The sequence below is a fragment of the Chamaea fasciata genome, unplaced genomic scaffold (genome assembly GCF_029207755.1).
Source record: "Chamaea fasciata isolate MVZ Bird 193981 ecotype frontalis unplaced genomic scaffold, bChaFas1.0.hap1 SCAF_3, whole genome shotgun sequence".
Classification (NCBI taxonomy): domain Eukaryota; kingdom Metazoa; phylum Chordata; class Aves; order Passeriformes; family Sylviidae; genus Chamaea; species Chamaea fasciata.
The window spans coordinates 14,389,340-14,407,916 of NW_027094088.1; the positions used below are offsets into that span (position 1 = coordinate 14,389,340).

Here is an 18,577-nt window from a genome sequence, read left to right on the forward strand (position 1 = left end):
GCAAAAAGTACACAGTCTACCATGGTGCTTGGTCCCTATGTAAGCACAGCAAATGTCATGATCGTTGGGTACATAGCAGGACTCGGGCAAGTGCTGAGGTCTGTAGCGAAATGACTACTAGTTCACAAACTCTTTCTACACAGGCTGCTATCAATGCATTATTTTGGCAATCCACTAAAATTCATGGAATCATTATCAAAGGATAAAGAACATTAAGTTAGATACATCAGAAATTCCAAATCAAGGCATTTGCCACTGAACATTTTACTTGCTAAAGCTTTTTCTTTCAGAGAATTCTGCAATTCCTAAAAACAACTCTTTCTTTTTCATGATCACATATAGCTTTTAGGACCAAAAAAGGAAAAAACCATCTTTCTTTGTGTTTTATCTCAATATTTCACTGAACAGTTAAATTTTTTTAAAGCCTCGAAAGCAAAGACAATTTGCAAAATAATTTCTCTATGACTTTGAAAATAGAAATCATCAAAAGATCATGCAATGTCCTGTGTTTCTGTGAAAGAACCTAGGGTAGGAAGCACACATAATTAGGTGTTTCACAGCTGAATTTTGCTCTGATTTCTGTACTTGTAAATATTTGCTAGTAATGCAGGTTAAGGTAGGGCTACAGCTGTTGTACCTCTTAGTTCAGGTGCTCTTGCTTCCTTTTTCTGCAAGCAAACTTGAAGTCGTGATCAGAGAAATATCTTTTCCCCTTGGTTTACTACATGGAACAAAAGACCAGAGGTCTGTTGGCTAGAGGTGCCCAGAATTAGATTAGTTTAACAGAAAAGCAGAAAAGGAATATTTTGCTGCATCTCTTCAGAACAGGGCAAGTCGTCCCTTGCCAGTGGGAGTCCCTAACCCAGGAATATTCTCCAAGTTTAAGCATGAGTTGTGATTTTGCTATGTATAAAACAACTCAAATTCATAAAATTAGACATCTACTTGGCAAGCAATGATTTCAACTCTTAGTAAAAGTACCATTGTCCTCACATGAATCTGGAGGCAGTAGAGATATATGACTCAAGAGCACACTGCTATAAAGTGTCTCCCATTTCCAGAATTGTCAGTTCCAGTATATTTCACTGTTATAACTTCTATACAAAACAGTGAGAATGTTGAAGAGAAAACTTGGGAGATTAACATAAATTAAGTATTTCTATTACCATGGTAGAAGGTTTCAGCTACTGCAGAAAGCTAATTCTCTTTAAGCCAGGACTGGCTGTTGTGGAGTCTTAATGCTGGTGACAAACCAAGGATTTGTGATTCTGTCTCCAGAAGTGCTCATAAATGGACGCCTAAAGCAGGCAAATTTATGTAATGCCTTCCCCTAATATTCTCTCAGCCTCCAACTTCATACCTCTCTGGTGATTTCTTGGGTCTCTTGTGGCTCGTTCATTTAGAACCCTAAATCATCTATTTTTCAGGTAATCACACAGGTTTTTTTTTCCTTGAATCAGTGTCCACTCTTGCACCCACAATAACAAGGAATTACACAAATCTGCTTTCTGCTGTGTTCAAAACCAGCTCTCCTGGCTTCATTTTATAACCCATAGCTCTAGGAATGAAAGAGATAGTAAAAAATTGGTTCCAACCCTTTACTTCCATGCCAACACTTATTTTGCAGACTTGTACGAAATTCTTTCAGATCAGTCCTTTTTTTCATCCTCCTCACTTTGACCCTAGCTATTTTTTACCTTTTTTTAACCCAGTCAGAACTCCTTCTTTTTTCCCTTAGTTATTTGACTTTGGTGAAGAATTTTTTCAAAAATCTTTTGGAAATACAAATAGATCTCCCTTTTCTGCAAGGATCTGCATAGCAGGATTTCCCTTAGCAGTTTTTCACAGCTCTGTGGTTTTCCACACTCTGTAGATGCATCCTTTATTAGAGTTTCTGCTAATTTGCCCAGCGTTGTCATGATTACAGGCCTGTGATTTCTCAGATCTCCCTGGAACCTTATCTTAAGGATTGATATTTCACCCATTCTTTAGATTGGAGGATATTTTAAGGGATTGGTCTACTTGCAAATTGCCATTAATAACTCAACTACTTTAACTGAGTTCTCTTACACTCCCTGGGCGACTGCCATTGGTTTTTGCAAAGGTTACTGGTCATATGGAGCTGAAGTTAACCAGTGTAATTACATTATCTGCCCCCACTGGCTCTCTGATTCCTCTCAGCACAGAGCAGTCACTGCCAGCACCTTCCTAAGGGGCATCCTTACCACTGCCTGGATGTGGTTCAGTGCAGTCATGTGCCCCTCTTCCTGTTCTAATGATGTTTCTGGAGCTAATCCTCCTTTACAATCCTCTCCCCACCCTCTTCCTGGGAAGATGCCCTTAAAAATAAATGGAAGAAAAGTAAAATACTGGAGTTTTCTCTGCTTCCAGCCTGCTCCTGTCCCATGCTGTGCCACAGTCAGTTCCCTTCGTAGGTGGCATCTGGCTTCAGCATTAGGGTTGAGGTGAGAAATCAAGTACAGTTGGGACTGCGGGATCTGTTATTTCAAGCTTTTTGCAGAATTGAGTGGATTCAGAGTTTAGTATCTGAGAAATGTTTGGTTTTTCTGTAATGAATCTGGAGCTCTAATCTCATCATGGGATCAGAAAACTAAGCAGGATCAAATAGTATTTACTCTTCTGCCCTGGCCTGCTGCCAGAAATGTGCCACATGACACTGACAGATCAGTAGAAGACAATGAAGGAAAGAGATTAAATAGGAGCTATTTACAGATGCTTAACTTTGGTGCTGTCACCTTCAATCATGGCAGAAATGTCACCTTCTCCTACACACATCGGAGAATGCTCCTTACAACAGCTGTGGTCTGCCAGTGACGAAAGCCAGAGTTTGTGGTAGGATGCGAAAGTGTGAATATTGGCCATGATCAGCTTTGGGAACTTTTTCCTACTGCTGCTGCTGGCAAGCTCTCTGCCCAGAAGCTGGATGACTTTCTGGTATTCTGTCACTGAGGCAGTTTTAGATTTGAACAAACATCCTATCTCAAGGGCATATTTGGTCTGGGTTTCTATATCCCCAAAAGCTTTATAGACCTTTGTAGTGGCTTGACTTTTGTACCTTGATTTGTGTACCTTGACTGTTAGTCATTCTTTTTTTCTTTATGCATAAGTGTGCATACTGTTAATGCCAGGATGGCAAGGTTGCATAACAACATGAGGAGGCTAAATATTTTAATTTCTTCTTTTTTTTCTCTCTCTAAAGAGAGTCTTTGTAAGTCATTTTATACCTCATTCAAAATTCAGTCCTCTTCCCACAGTTCACTGTCACTGCTAGCATTTGGTAAAATCACTCCTATAATGAATTTGAATTGAGATGTATGAGGGTGACCAGTGGTTTAATGGCACAACTGTAACTACTCCTTGAATCAGCTCCTGGGTAATCAGAGAGGTAAGAATAGCTCCTCATCTTGTGTGCTGCACTACCTGAGGTTCCTGCAGGCAATCATTATTACCTGCTACTTCATACTCTGTTTGGCCAGATAATGTCTTGCAATTAGGCCTTAAGAGCAAGCGATGGAAAGCTCTCCATAAAAGCTGATTATATTTGGGCCCAGCAGCACATCCCTTGCACCATTCTCCAAGATTTATGACCTTTTTGATGTCTCTCTGCTGCTGCTCTGATACAGAGGCAAGCTGTTTATCCAGGCTACTGCAGTCCAAACCTACAGCAGTGGTGCTCTGGCAAAGCTGCATTGAAGTCAAGGACAATATGGCCTGCCTCATTCTCACTTACATCCCTTCATATTCTGTACTGTGAGCTGTATTCTTTGGCACTTTTTCATTTCTTTTATTGTCACACTCATTTTCAGTGGGTATAAATACCATGTCAACATTTACTCAGTGGATCCACTTCTGGAATCAGGCTTGCTTCATGGTTTTTACGTGATGATGCTGAAATGTTTTGGGGGGCTGTGGGAGATAGCACAAACATAGAAAACCTTGAAAGTTTGGTGAATGTCAATAGAGTTTGGAAATGAATCTTCCCTGACATTTACGTTTACGCTGCCATGCATGGAAGGGATGGACAGTTAAACTGGCCCCAACTGTAGCCCCACATCCTGAGGGCATACAAACTCCTCAGCTCCTGCATAGCAGCAAGCAAGCACAACTGGCTCCCAAGAACAGGCAGCTCTGCAAGTCCAGGCTTACAAGATAATTCAGCTGGGAATCTGTAAGGGAATTTTCAGCCTTCCTGCATTCCAAAGAGGAAATGCATATGTGTCCAACATGCCTTCTTTCCCCTTCCCAGAGCTGCTGTGGTTTGGGAGAGTGTGCAGCAATATTCTCTTGCTTTGTATTTATTTGGACAAGCAACATTGATGTCCCCAAGGCTGACAGTGCAGCCTCCGAGGGTTATACCACATGTTACCCTGTGAGTAAAGGCCACATCACTTTACCCACAGGCCAGGCCAGCCAGGAGTCATATCAGGAGAAACACTGGTTAGCACTGAGCATGAGCTAATGAGCCCTAATGAGATTTCTGTTCAGCTTGGAGGGCATGCAGAAGAGGCTTGTAAAATATAACCATATCACTTTCTAAGAGACAGTACAAAAACCTCATCTGAGAGCTTTTGGGTCTCCAAGCACTTTGAACTTCATCTGGGCAAGCGAAAATTAGTCAAGGTCTGGTGTACATTACTTCGTTTGACAGTGTTTAACAGATTGTGTTTCACCTTTGTGGTCCATCTTAAAACCACCAAAGGAAGGTGGCCATGAAAAGTAGAACAGTCTTGCAATTTGGTTTGGGTTGTTATGCCTAAACTGTGGACAGCTTAGTCCCAAAAGTATTCGGTTTTTTCATCTCATACAGCAGGATGTGTCAATTGTGGATAAATTATATCATGCTAAACGATGTCATGTGAGTGAAAGGGTAAGGAAAATTGTAGTGGAGATAAGAAAAAAATAGATTGAGGTAAGAAAAGTGAAGTATGTGGTGGATTATGTGTTTTCTTTCTGCTTTTAGCTTACAGAATTCAAGAGATTTAAATGCTTTTTCAATATCTAAAACTTTTCTTCTCTAACCCATATAGTGAAGTATATCCCAGCATTGTCACAAGGGTGGTGGCAGCCACAGGAGCCCTTCTGAGTGAAAGACACGCAATCTGTCAGGGTGGGCAGGCTAACACAAATCTGTTAGCACTTGCTTTTCCTACACAGGTCAGTCTTTGGAACACTGGCCAGATTTCAACTTGGGTACATCTGTTAGGACTTAAGCTGTGGCTTGTAAAGTTTGTTTGAATCCTTTGAAAAGCAAGAAAATCCTATGGAAATGTCAGGTGAGATGGGGTTTCAGAATCAAGGGAAATTTGAGATCTTGCCTGGGATGTGAGGAGGAACCACAGTGCATCTTTGTCCTTCCCCAGTTTCCCGTGGTGGATGCCAGTGAATCCCTGCAGGCAGCAGGGATGTTTCTGCATTGCAGGTCACAGCTGGCTGCACAGAGAAGCACAGTGCAGAAGCCAAAAGTGGCTGCAGGTGGGCCAGGGGGAGGTCAGAAGTCCCATGTGTGTGTTTGCAGCTCAGGACCCCGAAGCGCAGCTTCCTGACTTGGGCACATCTCTGTGGGGTTATACTTGTGGTGCACGAATCTGCACCTCTCTGGGGTGCAGCCCAGGGGATCTATCCACCACCAGGCAGTAGATGTGCCGTTAGTTTCCCTGACATTATCTGTAAAATGATGCTGGAGGTCTTTCTTTTCTACAGAAGTGGGGACAAAAATGAACATTAGAGCTGCGCAGAACTTTGATAACATGGTAATGAGGACTATAAAGCACCTCAGAGAGATGGACAAGCTTCTTTTTCATCGTCTGCAAATCTCATTAGCCTACCTGCCGTTCCATTCTGTGCCTTAAGAGCAATGCCAGGACCTTATTCTTCTCCTCTTGCAGAGAGCTGTGCCTGACCTGCTCCCTGTGCATTGAGAGCAATTGCAGGCAGATCAAGGATCGGAGGCTCCTCTTTGTCACTTTCCATGCAATAACCTGTTTCCTGACAGAAAAAGTGTCAAAGGACAACTATTCCAAGGATGAATATATCATTGGACAGTCTTAAGCACTAATTTGAGCTTTCTGAAGCAACTTGGAGCTGTTCTTTTCCATTTTTTCCAGGGCTACAGCTGTGTAAAGACTTAGACATGCCCAGTTTTCCTTTCAATGCTAATTTGCTTGCTTTTAAGTGCCTGTGTCACTTTTCATTATTTTTTATGCTGAGGGGCAGATACTGAATTTTTTAGCCATGTTTGGCAGAACCTTGTTCCATAAATAATCCTATTAATTCCAGTAGATCTGCTTGTGGAAAACAGTACGGTTCAGCAACAGCTGAGGAGTCCCAGCAGGAAGCTCCTGGAAAAGTGAATGAGGAAAATGGCTGCCAGAGATTGGAACAATATTTAGGTTTTAATGTTTTTCCACATCAGCCACTGAATGAAGTAAAATAACTTTTTTTCTTTGCTGTAAAAGCTCCAGCAAAAGTAGGAAAAACCTTGGATGACCTTCAGGGATGCTTTAAAACAAATGTGCAATATTCATTCTCACTGTTTAGTGATAAAATAAGACTCTGTGACTCTTGGGCTCCTAATTGTCACCTGAGGCAGCTTATTTAGCCTACCTGTCATGAAGGCAAAAGTATACAAAACATTGTAACTCCTGCAAAGTAATTGAGCCACTTTCTTTAACCTCCTTCTATCAATATTAATAACCAACTCTAATTGCACAATGTTTCTTTTTCCTTTTCTCCTTCATCTTCAATCTGCTATAGTTAGTCATCTGCATCTTCTTTAGAGGCCTTAACAAATGTTAATTTTTCACTCTTGCCTCTTTTTTTTTTCTTTTTTATTAAGTGTCAGAATGAAATTAATTTCCCAGAAGGATATTTAGTGTCTTTCATGTATCAATCACAGCTAAGTTCTTCCTTTTCTCATGCAGAGATTGTTTCTCTTAGGCTGCATGAGGTCAAAAAAGTAGAAGATAGGTATATTGTAAAGATATTTCCATTTCAGACCCCTTAAACGTATTTTAATGCTGGAAATGCTCACACAACCCGAGTGAATTTAACGAAATTTGGATTCCAAATGTCCAACAACAGGTTGTCTATGGGCCAATTTTGTGAGGTATTAAACAAATTTTCTCTTTACAGATATTTCCGTACTTCAATCTTTGAAACTTCTCATGTAAGCTCTGCCAGGCAGCTCTCTTTCTTTAATATGAGATGATAATTATGGCATGTTGTGGAGGCATCATTAAAGTTTCTTTAATTCATTTTATGTCATAATAAATTGTACTTGAAAGAATTAATAGCCTCTTGAATTCTAATGAGTAAGAACTTCAGGTTTGTAGCTAAACTGTCCTGAATGACAGGTTTTTGAACTTTGAAATGGTGGACAGAAAGCATTAACAGTCTATTTTGTTCATGCTGATGAACATTTTTCCTTTCTTTAGGGATTAAAGACCAATAGCTGAGCAGTATATTGTAACAATGCTCAAAAGCAAGTGGCAGTGTAGGTTTGAGGAAAAGCATGAATAGTCAGTCTCTATTTTAAACATCCTAAAACTTTTTTCTCCCTGAGCTGTAAGCAGAATCACAAAAGAATTCAGGTGAAAGAGGGACCTGGGGAGGTCCCACATGTTGCCCAAAGTGAGGTCAAACTGAGTTGGTCAGGGACTTATTCAGTCTGGTCTTTCAAGCTTCTATGGAAGGAGAGAGTACGACCTCTCCAGCAGCCTGTGCTGCTGCTTCACTGTCCTCAAGGTGAGAAATTATCTCCTTGTAGCCACTCTGAATACCACTTATTTCAACTCAAGTCTGCTACTTTTTGCTCTCCCACCATTCATCTCTGCAATGAACCTGAGTCCATCCTGTAGCAATCCTGGGGGCTGCTTTTATGTGTCCACAGGCCAACGCTTCATAGGCATTGGGGGCTGCTTTCAGGTGCCCACAGGCCATTCCTTCCCTAGGCTGAACAAACCCTGCTCTCACAGCTTCAGCTCATAGAGCAAGTGCCCCTGCCCTGACCATCTTGGTTCTTCCCTGCTCTCCCTCAGTTAAATTATATCTGCCTTCTACTGGGCATCCCAGAATGGATGCAGTGGTCCAAAAGTCCTGAGTAAAGGGGAATAATCGCATCTCTCAATTTCCAGGAGATCTGTTCCCTGAACAGGCAGTGCCCAGCCTGCATCGCTGGAGGGAGTTTGTCCTCCACAGGTTTGGGACTTTGTGTTTGTCCCTGTTGGATTCCATGGGTTTCCCCTGGTGCTGACATGAGCAGTGCATGGTTATTGATGTCCATGGGCAGGGCTCCTTGACTCCACAGTCAGGCAAGTTTCTCTTGCCCCACATCTCTGACCTTCAGGTACCTTTTACTGGCTGGGAAAGGCGTCAGAGGAGAATATATGATGCAAAGTGTGATTCTAGGTAGGCTTTGGTGCCTCTTGTGCATTATTTTGGTCTAGTCAAACCCACTCATGGACAGTGAAAAGAAAAAGTACTTCTATAACTGTGCTTCTACAGACGTGATAGAAACCTAGCAGATGGGCTGCGTCTTTTATTATCGACTGGGGATGAACAGACCTGAACCCAAGGAGCAGCACTAGATGGAGTGACAAAGATTATTCTCTAACTTCACTCTTGTCTCTTGCATATGTCTCCTATGGTCTGAAAATACATGAAGTGCTTCTATCCTCAGATTGCCTCAGAAAAATCACATAGATAAAGGGCTGAGTGGGACCTTGTTAGCCATCAAAGCCATAACGGTATTGGGGGAGACCAAAATAAAGCAAGTCATAACTCCCCTGTCCTCCCAGTCCATAGCACAAGCAGAAGCTCACTGCTGAGAAGTGTCAGCAGAAACATCAGAAGTGTCTGAGACCCTTCCATGCTGGGCTATGTCCTTCCTGAGTCAAATAGATAGGTAGGACTGTTTACACAAGACCCTAATTCGCCTTCAAGGAGGAGGGAAATAAGAGCCACAGTGCAGCTGCTTATTGCTGCATTGGACACAGCTCCATGCAAAGCGCAGCTCTGGTTTCTGCAGGGGTGCAGTTTAATAAGGGAGCAACTCATCACAGCCAAGTTGTGAAGTCGAGAGTCAGTCAGATAAAGGAAATCGTCATGAGCCTAATACCATGTAATTTCTAATCCTTTCCCTTACCCCTGTGTGTTCTGTTCCCGAGTCAATGCACTCCCTCTGGTGGTTGATTTACTGCTCAGCTTCACTCCGTTTTGGAGTTGAAGTATCACATGAGCAGATGGCTAAAGGAACTGAGAGAGCAATAACACTGCTTTTATTAGGCTACTTTATTGTTTTATGTTCTCGACACCGAGGGCACAGATAAAGTCTGTCCATTCAAATGTATTTAAAAATAATCCCCCTTCGCAGAAATAGATGAAACTAAAAATAATCTGTTCAGAACAGCTATTTCTGGAAAGCACCTAAAACATTATATTTTTATAATGTCAGTGATCTGTTTGCCTCAATGATCTGTTTTAGGATCCATGTTGGTCATTCACAAAAGGTAAATCAGCGATGTGTCAAGGCCCTTTTTAGTCATTTCCTCCAATTTCCTTTTAGGATCTGCTCCAGCTCACATTGCCAGCTTTTCTGGAAAGAAAACACCTTTTTCTTCTCATAGCATGGCAGTCAGGACAATAGAGGCTAATGCTGCTTCTAAAGCCACAGGGAGAGACTATGTGCTGGAAATCATCAAAAGAGAAAGAAATATCCACTCTGAAAGGATAAACCTCTTTTGGATGTGTTTTTTATATCATCTGTTCATGCAGATGATTGATTTGCCGACACATTTTAAGAGAATGCTTATTGTTAAGCAAAGCCACTGATAAAGAGGCATTCCATAATTAAACACTGTTCTGAGGCTGGGAAACATCAGTAGAAACAGTATTTATTTAATTAGCTGTCATGCTGTGTTTCAGAGGAGAGAAACACAAGCAGATGCTGCTGTGACCTTGCCTGCCTGTAGGTTGATGCGCTCCAGCACCTGGGGACCTTCCTGCCTTAAGGAAAGGAGCTGCACCCACACGTTAAACAGCTAGATTTAGGTGCTGACCTGGCCACATCTACAGTGTGGTGAAAGGGCTCAGAGCTGTCTCAGAAGCAAGTTTATTGAGAGCGAGAGAGAGAGAGTTGGGGTGGTTCATTTCATTTCCCACTGTAACCTCATTGATCCAAGTGGCAGCATGGCCCAGGACAGGCACTGCTGCTTGGTCAGAGGATGGAGTCTGCAGATCCCCTTGGCTCCTTTGGCTCAGTGCTTGCAAAATTCGACCAGACCTAATTTTAGAGGCCAGTCCTATCAAGCAGACTCCCTTACTACCACCTTTAAAAAGATCCCCTGTTGACTGCATAACCTTGAATTAACTGTTTGTCCCAGACATCATCTAATTTCATGATCTGTAACATCATCATTGAATATCTGTCATAATTCATTTAATTGCATCTCTGTTACTACAGTGCTTCAATTTGGGGAAATTTCTGTTTTCTTACTCAGGAAAACAGTTTACACTCTCAAGACCAATTTGCCAGCTGGAGCATAGTTCTTCTGCAAATGGATGCAAAGATAAGGCTCTCATAAATATCTGAAAGCACCATCATCTCTGTATTTACACATTCAACAGCATGAATCTTAATGACTGTGTGTTCTTGCTCCTAGCACATGATGCTCTGATGGTGGTCCCTTGCAACAGGTCCTGTGGGTTTTCAGGCACGGTCATAGCTCCAAGCTGGCACTCAGGAATGACTTTGGAGTGCAAATTCCACAGAAAGACACCAGGAAGTTTTTTTTTTCCCCTTCTTTTACAAGAATTTTCTTCCCAAGAGAAGATAACTGTGCTCCTGAAGTGGGAGTGAGAGGATGACCAGCTGATTAATCCATGCAGGGGACTGTGTTGATGTGGCCGTATGCCTTTTGACGGTCATGTGCAGAAATAGGACAGAGTTTCCCAGTTCAAAACATTATTAGACACTAGAATCTATTCTTTAAGAGCTTGAACCATATGTTTAAAACAACTCAGACATCCTTCTGAATCTTCATGTATCCTCGGGGAGTTTTAGTGTGGTCCTGATTTAGTGCTTGTTCCAATATGAATGAAATGTCAGTTCTGTTTAGCATACTAGCCTGATTTTACTGAATATACAGATACGTGCATATTTCCATCAAAGTCTTATCTCCCCGGTATTACAAGAGAAGCTTGTCATCTGGGTAAGGGGTTTATATTATTTAATAATTGTCATTTCATTCTTAACTGATGTAGGTGAAAGTGGAGCAATGTGTACTGTACTGAAAAAATGGCCTCACCAGACAAAAATAGAAAAGAGACTACCTCACTCCAGTTTTTGTTCATTATGTTCATGATTTGCTACTGAGCCTGACCCAATGTTTTAAAATATCTCTGTTTTACTAGTTGTACTAAAATAAAACATATTTATTATAGCTTTGGTTCCCACTAATAATTTGAAAAATGCCTTGTAATCCTTGTGATATTTTTTGATCTCCCGACTTTTGCATATAGAAGAATTATTGCCATCATCTGAAATAATTTTTTTGGTTTGATATATGAAACCCAAAGCTAATCAAATTGCAATGTCTTCATATTAGTGAAAATTGTTTTGACATTCAGAGAATGTTACCACTTTTTCAGCTATGTCAAATATTACTATCCATTTCATCAGTATAAAATGACCATTTATACTGATGTATTTCAGTATGAAGAGATACAGCATAAATTCCTCAGTATCCAAATATTCTTGCGCCCTTTATATTCTTCAAACTTCACATTTCATATTTTGGAGATTTTTTCATCCTACTTTTAGTCTACGCCTGCAAGAATTAAAGATTGTATTGAAAAGACAAAACCCCAAAAGCCTCACATGATTTGTCTTCCTGGCATTTGTTTAAATCCTGAAGTGTGTAGTTATTCCAACTTTCAGTGGGCTACAGCAAAAATTTAACTAAATAGGAATTTTTTTGATCATAGGGTGCAATTCTACAGTTTTCATCCCATTGAGGATGAAGGTGACTGAAGGTTTTACTTATTTCAGAAGACATTGTAGGTTGAAGATCTTTCAAAGGAAAGGGAAGAGAAAGAGATAAGGAAAAAGTCACTAAGGTTTTAGAATTTTTTTTTCTGGCAGTCACCGTCGTTCTTATGAAACTTAGAAAAATGGACCCTCTTTTACACATACAGCTAAAAGAATACTCTTACAACTCATTATAAGTCTACCACTGTTAGAAAAAGATTGTCATGATTTTTTCTTACTTTTTTTTCTGTGTGAATAGAAATTCTTATCTTGAGTAGGCTTAAATGACTGGGGGGAAAAATAACAAATATTTGGTACAATTGGGATAACTCTTAAGTTTAGGAATTATTTTAATTATTTTAAAAATCCTAATTATTCCCCTTAAGAAACATCTATATTATGAGGCTTGTTTTAAAAGTGAGAATGATGGAAACTTTTGGTCAACCCAATTCAGAGAAAAGATGCTGTCTTTTGTCTCATTACATTTGTTAACGCTTCTTGATTATGAAAGAAAAAAAACTTTAAAAAAACCATGACAAACAAGCTAACAGCAGCTTTTAACAGGATTAAGAACTCCTTCCAAGCAATGGGAAGGATTAAATTTGAGTGAGGTTCAGCAGAATCACCCATGACTCCCTCACTTATTCAAAATGCACATGATTTATAAGCTCTATGTGTCTGAAACAACTTTTTACAGTTAAAAAAAAATACAAATGTACAAAACACTCAAAAAACCCCAAAACAAAACAAACAAAAAATTAAAAAAAAAAAATATAAAAAAAAAACCCACAAACACTTTTATGTCAAAATGCTCATTTCAGGTCTCTTGTAGAGAAGCCCTGGTTCGAGGTGATGGCCTGGTACAGCTTGACTCAGTGACAGCAAAGAATTCACAGGGCCCCTGCCTCGAGGATTAATATTTGTAGTGAGATATTTTAGCTCAGTCAAAAGAGTAAACATAACAAATAGGGACTCAAAGACAAGATTCAGCATGCAAGCCTTCTGATGATATTCTTGAAGCTGTGTTCCTCCTGTTGTATCACAAATAGTCATTTGGCAATATTCCTGGGATTTCTGCTCCAGCTGATGATATTAGTTTACCAGTCCACAGGGATAATTTGGATTGTGGAGTTTTCTTCTGTTTGGGTTCCAATAAAGGTGCCAAAGAAAAAAAAAGGAGAAGAATCAGCAACTACATGAAAAATAATCACAGTTGTGGGAAAAAAGAAAAAAAAAAAGCCTTATTTAGCTCAGGCTTCAGGTCTGTAGACCTTTTACCCCACGAAGTTGACTATATAAAATAATAGCACCTTATATTTTTCTAGGAGCAATACGAAAGCAGAGGCCCTTGGATCCATGAATAGGAGCATAAATAGTGCCATAAACAGGGTGCTTCTCCTTCAGGGACAGAAAGGATCTGGGCTGTAGAAAATAAAAATGCTTTGCTGTCCCTTGGTCTCACCAAGTGAGACATGAAAAATAGTGCAGCCAAGAAGGAAGAGCCTTTTCCCAGTGTATTAAAAGAGCCCTGGTTAGTACAGCTGGGCCCCCTGATTTCAACACCACTTGAAATACAAAATACTTGTGTCATGAAAAATCAGCATTGCTCATCTCTATCCCCACTCCAACGCCATAAGGAATCTGGGGTCATGAAGTGAAACTTGCTGAGAAGTCATCCCCTAAGAGCCACATGGTTTGTCCCAGCTTTTGGGGCGGATCTTCCATCCAGGGAGTTGGCCTGGGAGGTCTCTGTGTTCCTGCCTTTCAGATAAAGGAGACCGGCACAGATGTGAAGGCAGAGATGTCTCCAGCCCTTGCCTGCTTGCTGCTGCTCCTGGCGGGCTGCCTGGGATGCCAGCACCCTGCCTGTTGCTGCCTGGGCAGGGTCTTCATCTGTCAGGAAAGCCAGGTGGTCCAGGTTCCCCGGGACATCCCTGCCAACACCACCGAGCTGTAAGTAGGGAAAGGGAGCGGCTGGGAGCAGTAGCCTTGTGCCTGGCTCTCCAAACGAGCTGCTGCTTGGCAAGCCAAAGGTCAGGCTTGCAGGGAGTCACTTGGGAGACTCCATGCCAGCTGTTTGCAGAGCACAGCCCTTCCTCCGACGCTCACTTAATTACAACTTGAAACTCCTCTCCATCTCTCTGGTCCTGCTCATTGTAAGATCTCTGTTAAGAAAGGATTTTGCACGTTATAATGTGAAGTGCAGGCTAAATTTGAAACAAGCATCCTTGGTGCTGTGACAGCAATTTGAAGAATAAAGTCTAAGCTTTCTTTACAGCTTCGCTTTAGCGGTCAGAATGTGCAGAGCAACTTGTCTGCCCCAAACAACTTGATGATGAGTGTTTGTTTGTACTTCAGGAGCTTTCCAAAGGTTTGTGCATGTTTGCCAAGAAGCAACTTAATGTTTTCCCTTTGAAATCTCAAAGGCATTGCAGAAAGGACTCTGGTAAATATTCAGGGAGGGATCCTCCTCCACCAGAGGAGCAGCGTGGCTGTGGCTGGAGAGAATGAACAATGTGAAGATAGAAGAGGGGTTTTGTCTATGCTAAAGCTTCTCATTATTTTTCAAAAAGCTAACATGAGTGTGTGGCAGCTGTTTTCTGTGTCAGTAGCACAGGTAAGCAAACGAGTTTGCCCAATGGCAAGCATGCAACGGGCAAGTGATTGTTTTCATTTTAATAGTTTTAAGGCAAATTATGTCACCCTTTGCGAACACCCCCACAGACATCTGGCATTGTTAAAACCTAAAGCAAAACCAAAAGGAGCAGTCCTGGATAAAGCCTTTGATTAGTAAATGGAGTGGCAAGTTTGATGGGAGGATACCATGAAGAATGATGTTACTAGTTAGAAAAATATACCCCCATCCCAGCTTTACACACCACAGTATATCCATGGTTATTATGCCATAGTTTTCCTAGGGCAGAAATTTTGTTTTTTCAGAAGGAGGAGTTGTTATGCTCATTGACTAAGCAGACTGCGGTGTAAACTTGAGAGAAATGTCTGAATTAACCACAAAAGGTCAATAAAAGTTTAAATCATTCTCACAACTAGAGGGAAAACTAATCCATCTGTGATTTAGGTCATCTAAATCCTGAGTGAACTGTGCTCCAGGCGTATACGGCTAATTTTGTTTAATTTTGCTTTGATTGTTTCTTTAGATTACACTGTTAAGGTCTGCCTTCTAGGGATTAAGCAAAAGCATTTTTTAATTATTTCTGCAAAGTAGAGTATCACTGAAAAGCACCTGCTGGTAAAATGGGATTTGTTCTCTCCTTGTTAACTTCTAGAGAGTTTGTTGAGGATGCTAATTTGTGGGTTCTTAGCATGAGTGTTATTCTCTGAAACAGGCAGAATACAACATTAGTGTGACTGAAAACAACACACAAATCCTTTCTTCTGCCAGTGCTGTGCAAATACTGGAGTTAGAATCTCTCAACTTGACTCTCTTCTCACTTTCTCAAAATAAACCAGCCTTTGGTTTCTCAGGAAGTAATTCAGGCCCCATTCCATCAGTATAGACCTGGAACTGATTTCAGCGTGCCTTAAAAATTTGAAAACTGCCTAGAGTAGCTTTGAATATACCAAACCTTAGCATTACCAAAGCCAGATACATTAGCTGAAGAGCTATCAAGTGACAAATAAATCTTAGATTTTTCCTTCAGGAACAAAGGGGAACTCTAGAAAAGTGCTTTCCTCTGCATCTCTCCACTGAGTACCCAGTGGGGTGATTCAGGTGACTAAAATAGGTTTTACTGTTCCAGATGACGCTGCAGTTGCAATCCTGGTAGCAGAAGAATCTTGCTTTATGTTTTCTCAAAAAGTCTCAGTGAGTGAAAAGGGTTGTAAAGCAGCGTACCAACTTAAGCACAGAAGGCCATGGTGTCTAAGAACCATATACAGGACACAAGCAGAGACTGCTTGCTATGTACAGCTCCTGCAAGGTACATTTTTCACTTAAGAGCTCATTCTGGGAGTCTGAACGCAGTCTATTTTTATTTAATATAAAGGAGAGGGATTTCTTCAGTACACTTATAGCTCTTCACCTTCCCTTACTGTGATCTTGATAGCTTCCCTAAGTTATCTTAGAGTTCTTCCCTAGTGCCTTTAAAATGTTGAATAGCATGCTGGTGAATGCTTTTGAGTGAGAACAGGAGCCTGATCAGCCTCAAGCTGATCAAGCACTTCTCTCTTTGCTGCATGTTTCTATTTCACTACAGCTGTGTCTAAAGTTGGGACACTGGCATGTGGCAGCCAGCTCTGACACTTGGAAGGGAAACTCATGAGAAAGGTAAAAATAGAGCCCTCACTAACAATTATCTCCTTGCCATTGCTGAATTTTTTTAATTGTTATTATTTTTTAGTGTTTGAGGGCTGGTCCTGAACACACACTACCTTGAGGGATTTCTTTGTGATTGGCTTCCCAACAGATAGAGCTTAGGCTCCAAAGGAAACATGATCTCAGCAGTGTGGTGCATGAGACAGGGGTTTGATCCTGGCTGGATTGGCATCTGCATTAGCAAGGGTGTTGCAAAGGGAGGGCTGGGAGCCTCTTAGAGTGAGTGACTTCATTTTGTACTTACTGTGTGGAAACAGAGCAGGGATCAGAATCCACCGGCTTTCATCACTCTAATTTCTGCCACACCTACTTTTTCCTTTACAGGCCAAAATCTCATGAGAAGATAATTACAGCTTGGGTTTGTACATTGCTTTTTGCAGATTTCCAAGCACTCTGCAGCTGATGTGTTCTGAGTTTTTACAGGGGAGGCTGTGGTTATTAGCGGTTTTGCTTTATAACCTTCGCTTGGATAGAAGAATTTTTGGTGTTTTTTGTAGATACCAGAATGGGATTGCCCCATTGAGAGGTGGCTCTGACTTACAACTTTATAGTCAATCCATTAGAAACCAGAGGCCAGCAGTTCAGATGGGAAATGTAAGCTCACTTGTGTCAAGTATTGCCTTGGGGGAAGAGGGGAGAGTGACTCAGTAGCAACTGCAGGGAGTTTGCTCCTTGAAGATCTATTCCAGCCTTAGAATCCAGTGTCAGGTTTTTTTAATCCATCATCAGTATTCAGTAGGATTTCATTTATTCCTTAGAGGTCTTGCTGTGAGATAGTAATGCAGACAAAAAAAACCATTCTCAGAAGGGATCCTTCTTAAGATTTAACAAACCACTTTAAGCAGAAACATTTGAATAGCACCAAGTAACAGGATAACAGGAAATGGCCTCAAGTTGCACCAGGGCAGTTTAGCTTCAATATTAGGAAAACTTCCTTCCCTGAAAGGGTCATCAGGCATTGGAATAGGCAGCCCAGGGAAGTGGTGGAATCACCATCCCTATAAGTGTTGTGGGTGTGGCATGTGGGGACATGGTTTAGTGGTGAACAAGGTGGTGCTGGCTCCACGGCTGGACTCAATAACCTAGGAGTTCTTTTCCAGCCATAATGATTCCATGATTCTAGGAGGCAGTTTAGCCATTGTCAGAGCAGTTTAGAGGTATGTTATATAGAGTGTTTTTCCCAAGCATCTGCAAACTATAAACAGCAGGGTTTTTTACTTGCTCACTGCATAGGTGTTTTTGTACAATTGCTCAAGGATATTTACTTTAGACTATCAAGTCAAGGCTGAGTAGATGTCTGAGCACTAAAACATCAGCTGCCTAGAAATAGCAAGTCCTGTTTTATGTACTGAGTCAGATGTGCTTCCCAGCTACAGAAGTCGCAAATGATGTGACTTGTAGCTGCAATACTGTTATTGATAGCTGCAATTAGGATTTTTTTTTTATTCTTTCACAATTAGAGTTGAAATTACACTGAAACCTGCAAACAGCTACACTTCTTACTTGGGTGTTTATACTGATGGACTGACCTTAACCTAAGAAAGGCAAGGTGTGAGAGGATAAAGTGAACGAGTGAAGACTCATGAAGCTTTGAACTATCTGTATTGTGGTGGTTAATCACAGAGTTAATCAATAAACTCACATTTTTTGGGGAATGAGATGAGATTTTTTTTCACAGCAGAGCATATTGAGAACATATTACATGCTGACTAAAGACTTTTTAATTACTTTAGGTTTTAATTCAAACCAGCTTTGCATCTAGGTTACATTGTTAGGGTTACATTCTTCTCTTCCTGAAATAAGGATCAGCTCCTACTTTGAAACAGAAAGCAACGGAGTTGCTGTAAGATTTCTGTCTGTAAATCAGTGCAGTGGTCCAATGCTTAGGCTGGATTCTGTATTTGACATTTTAATTGGGAGGATAAAAAGAAATAGGCAGTTCATAAGAGAGGAAGAGAAAGAAAGAGAAGAATATTACACAAAAGGATAAAACTCAACAGGACAGATCCTTGGCTGGTATAAATGACCAAATATATATCTTTACAGAAACATTCCGTTTCTAAACCTTCAGGAGTTTTTGAACGCAAGGAGTTATACTGCACACAATGGAAGCTGCTTTGCAGTGCAGCACTCTGCTGGATACTCCTGATGCTATAAATAAACACTTGCACAGGGCTCTCACCTTACTTATAGGG

General features: G+C 40.9%; 1 protein-coding gene across 3 annotated transcripts in view; it reads left to right on the forward strand.

The window, feature by feature from the left end:
- The window catches only part of FSHR (follicle stimulating hormone receptor), a 104,128-nt gene that overhangs the window by 7,796 nt on the left and 77,755 nt on the right, over positions 1-18,577 (forward strand). The window contains exon 1 of one of the 3 annotated variants that reach the window (XM_066178084.1): positions 13,806-13,999. The exons of the other annotated variants lie outside the window; for them this stretch is intronic. Within the exon in view, the coding sequence (XP_066034181.1) occupies positions 13,848-13,999 (152 nt within the window). The 5' untranslated portion in view covers positions 13,806-13,847. Of the gene's footprint in view, positions 1-13,805; positions 14,000-18,577 lie in introns of those variants that run through there. 3 annotated transcript variants of the gene reach the window in all.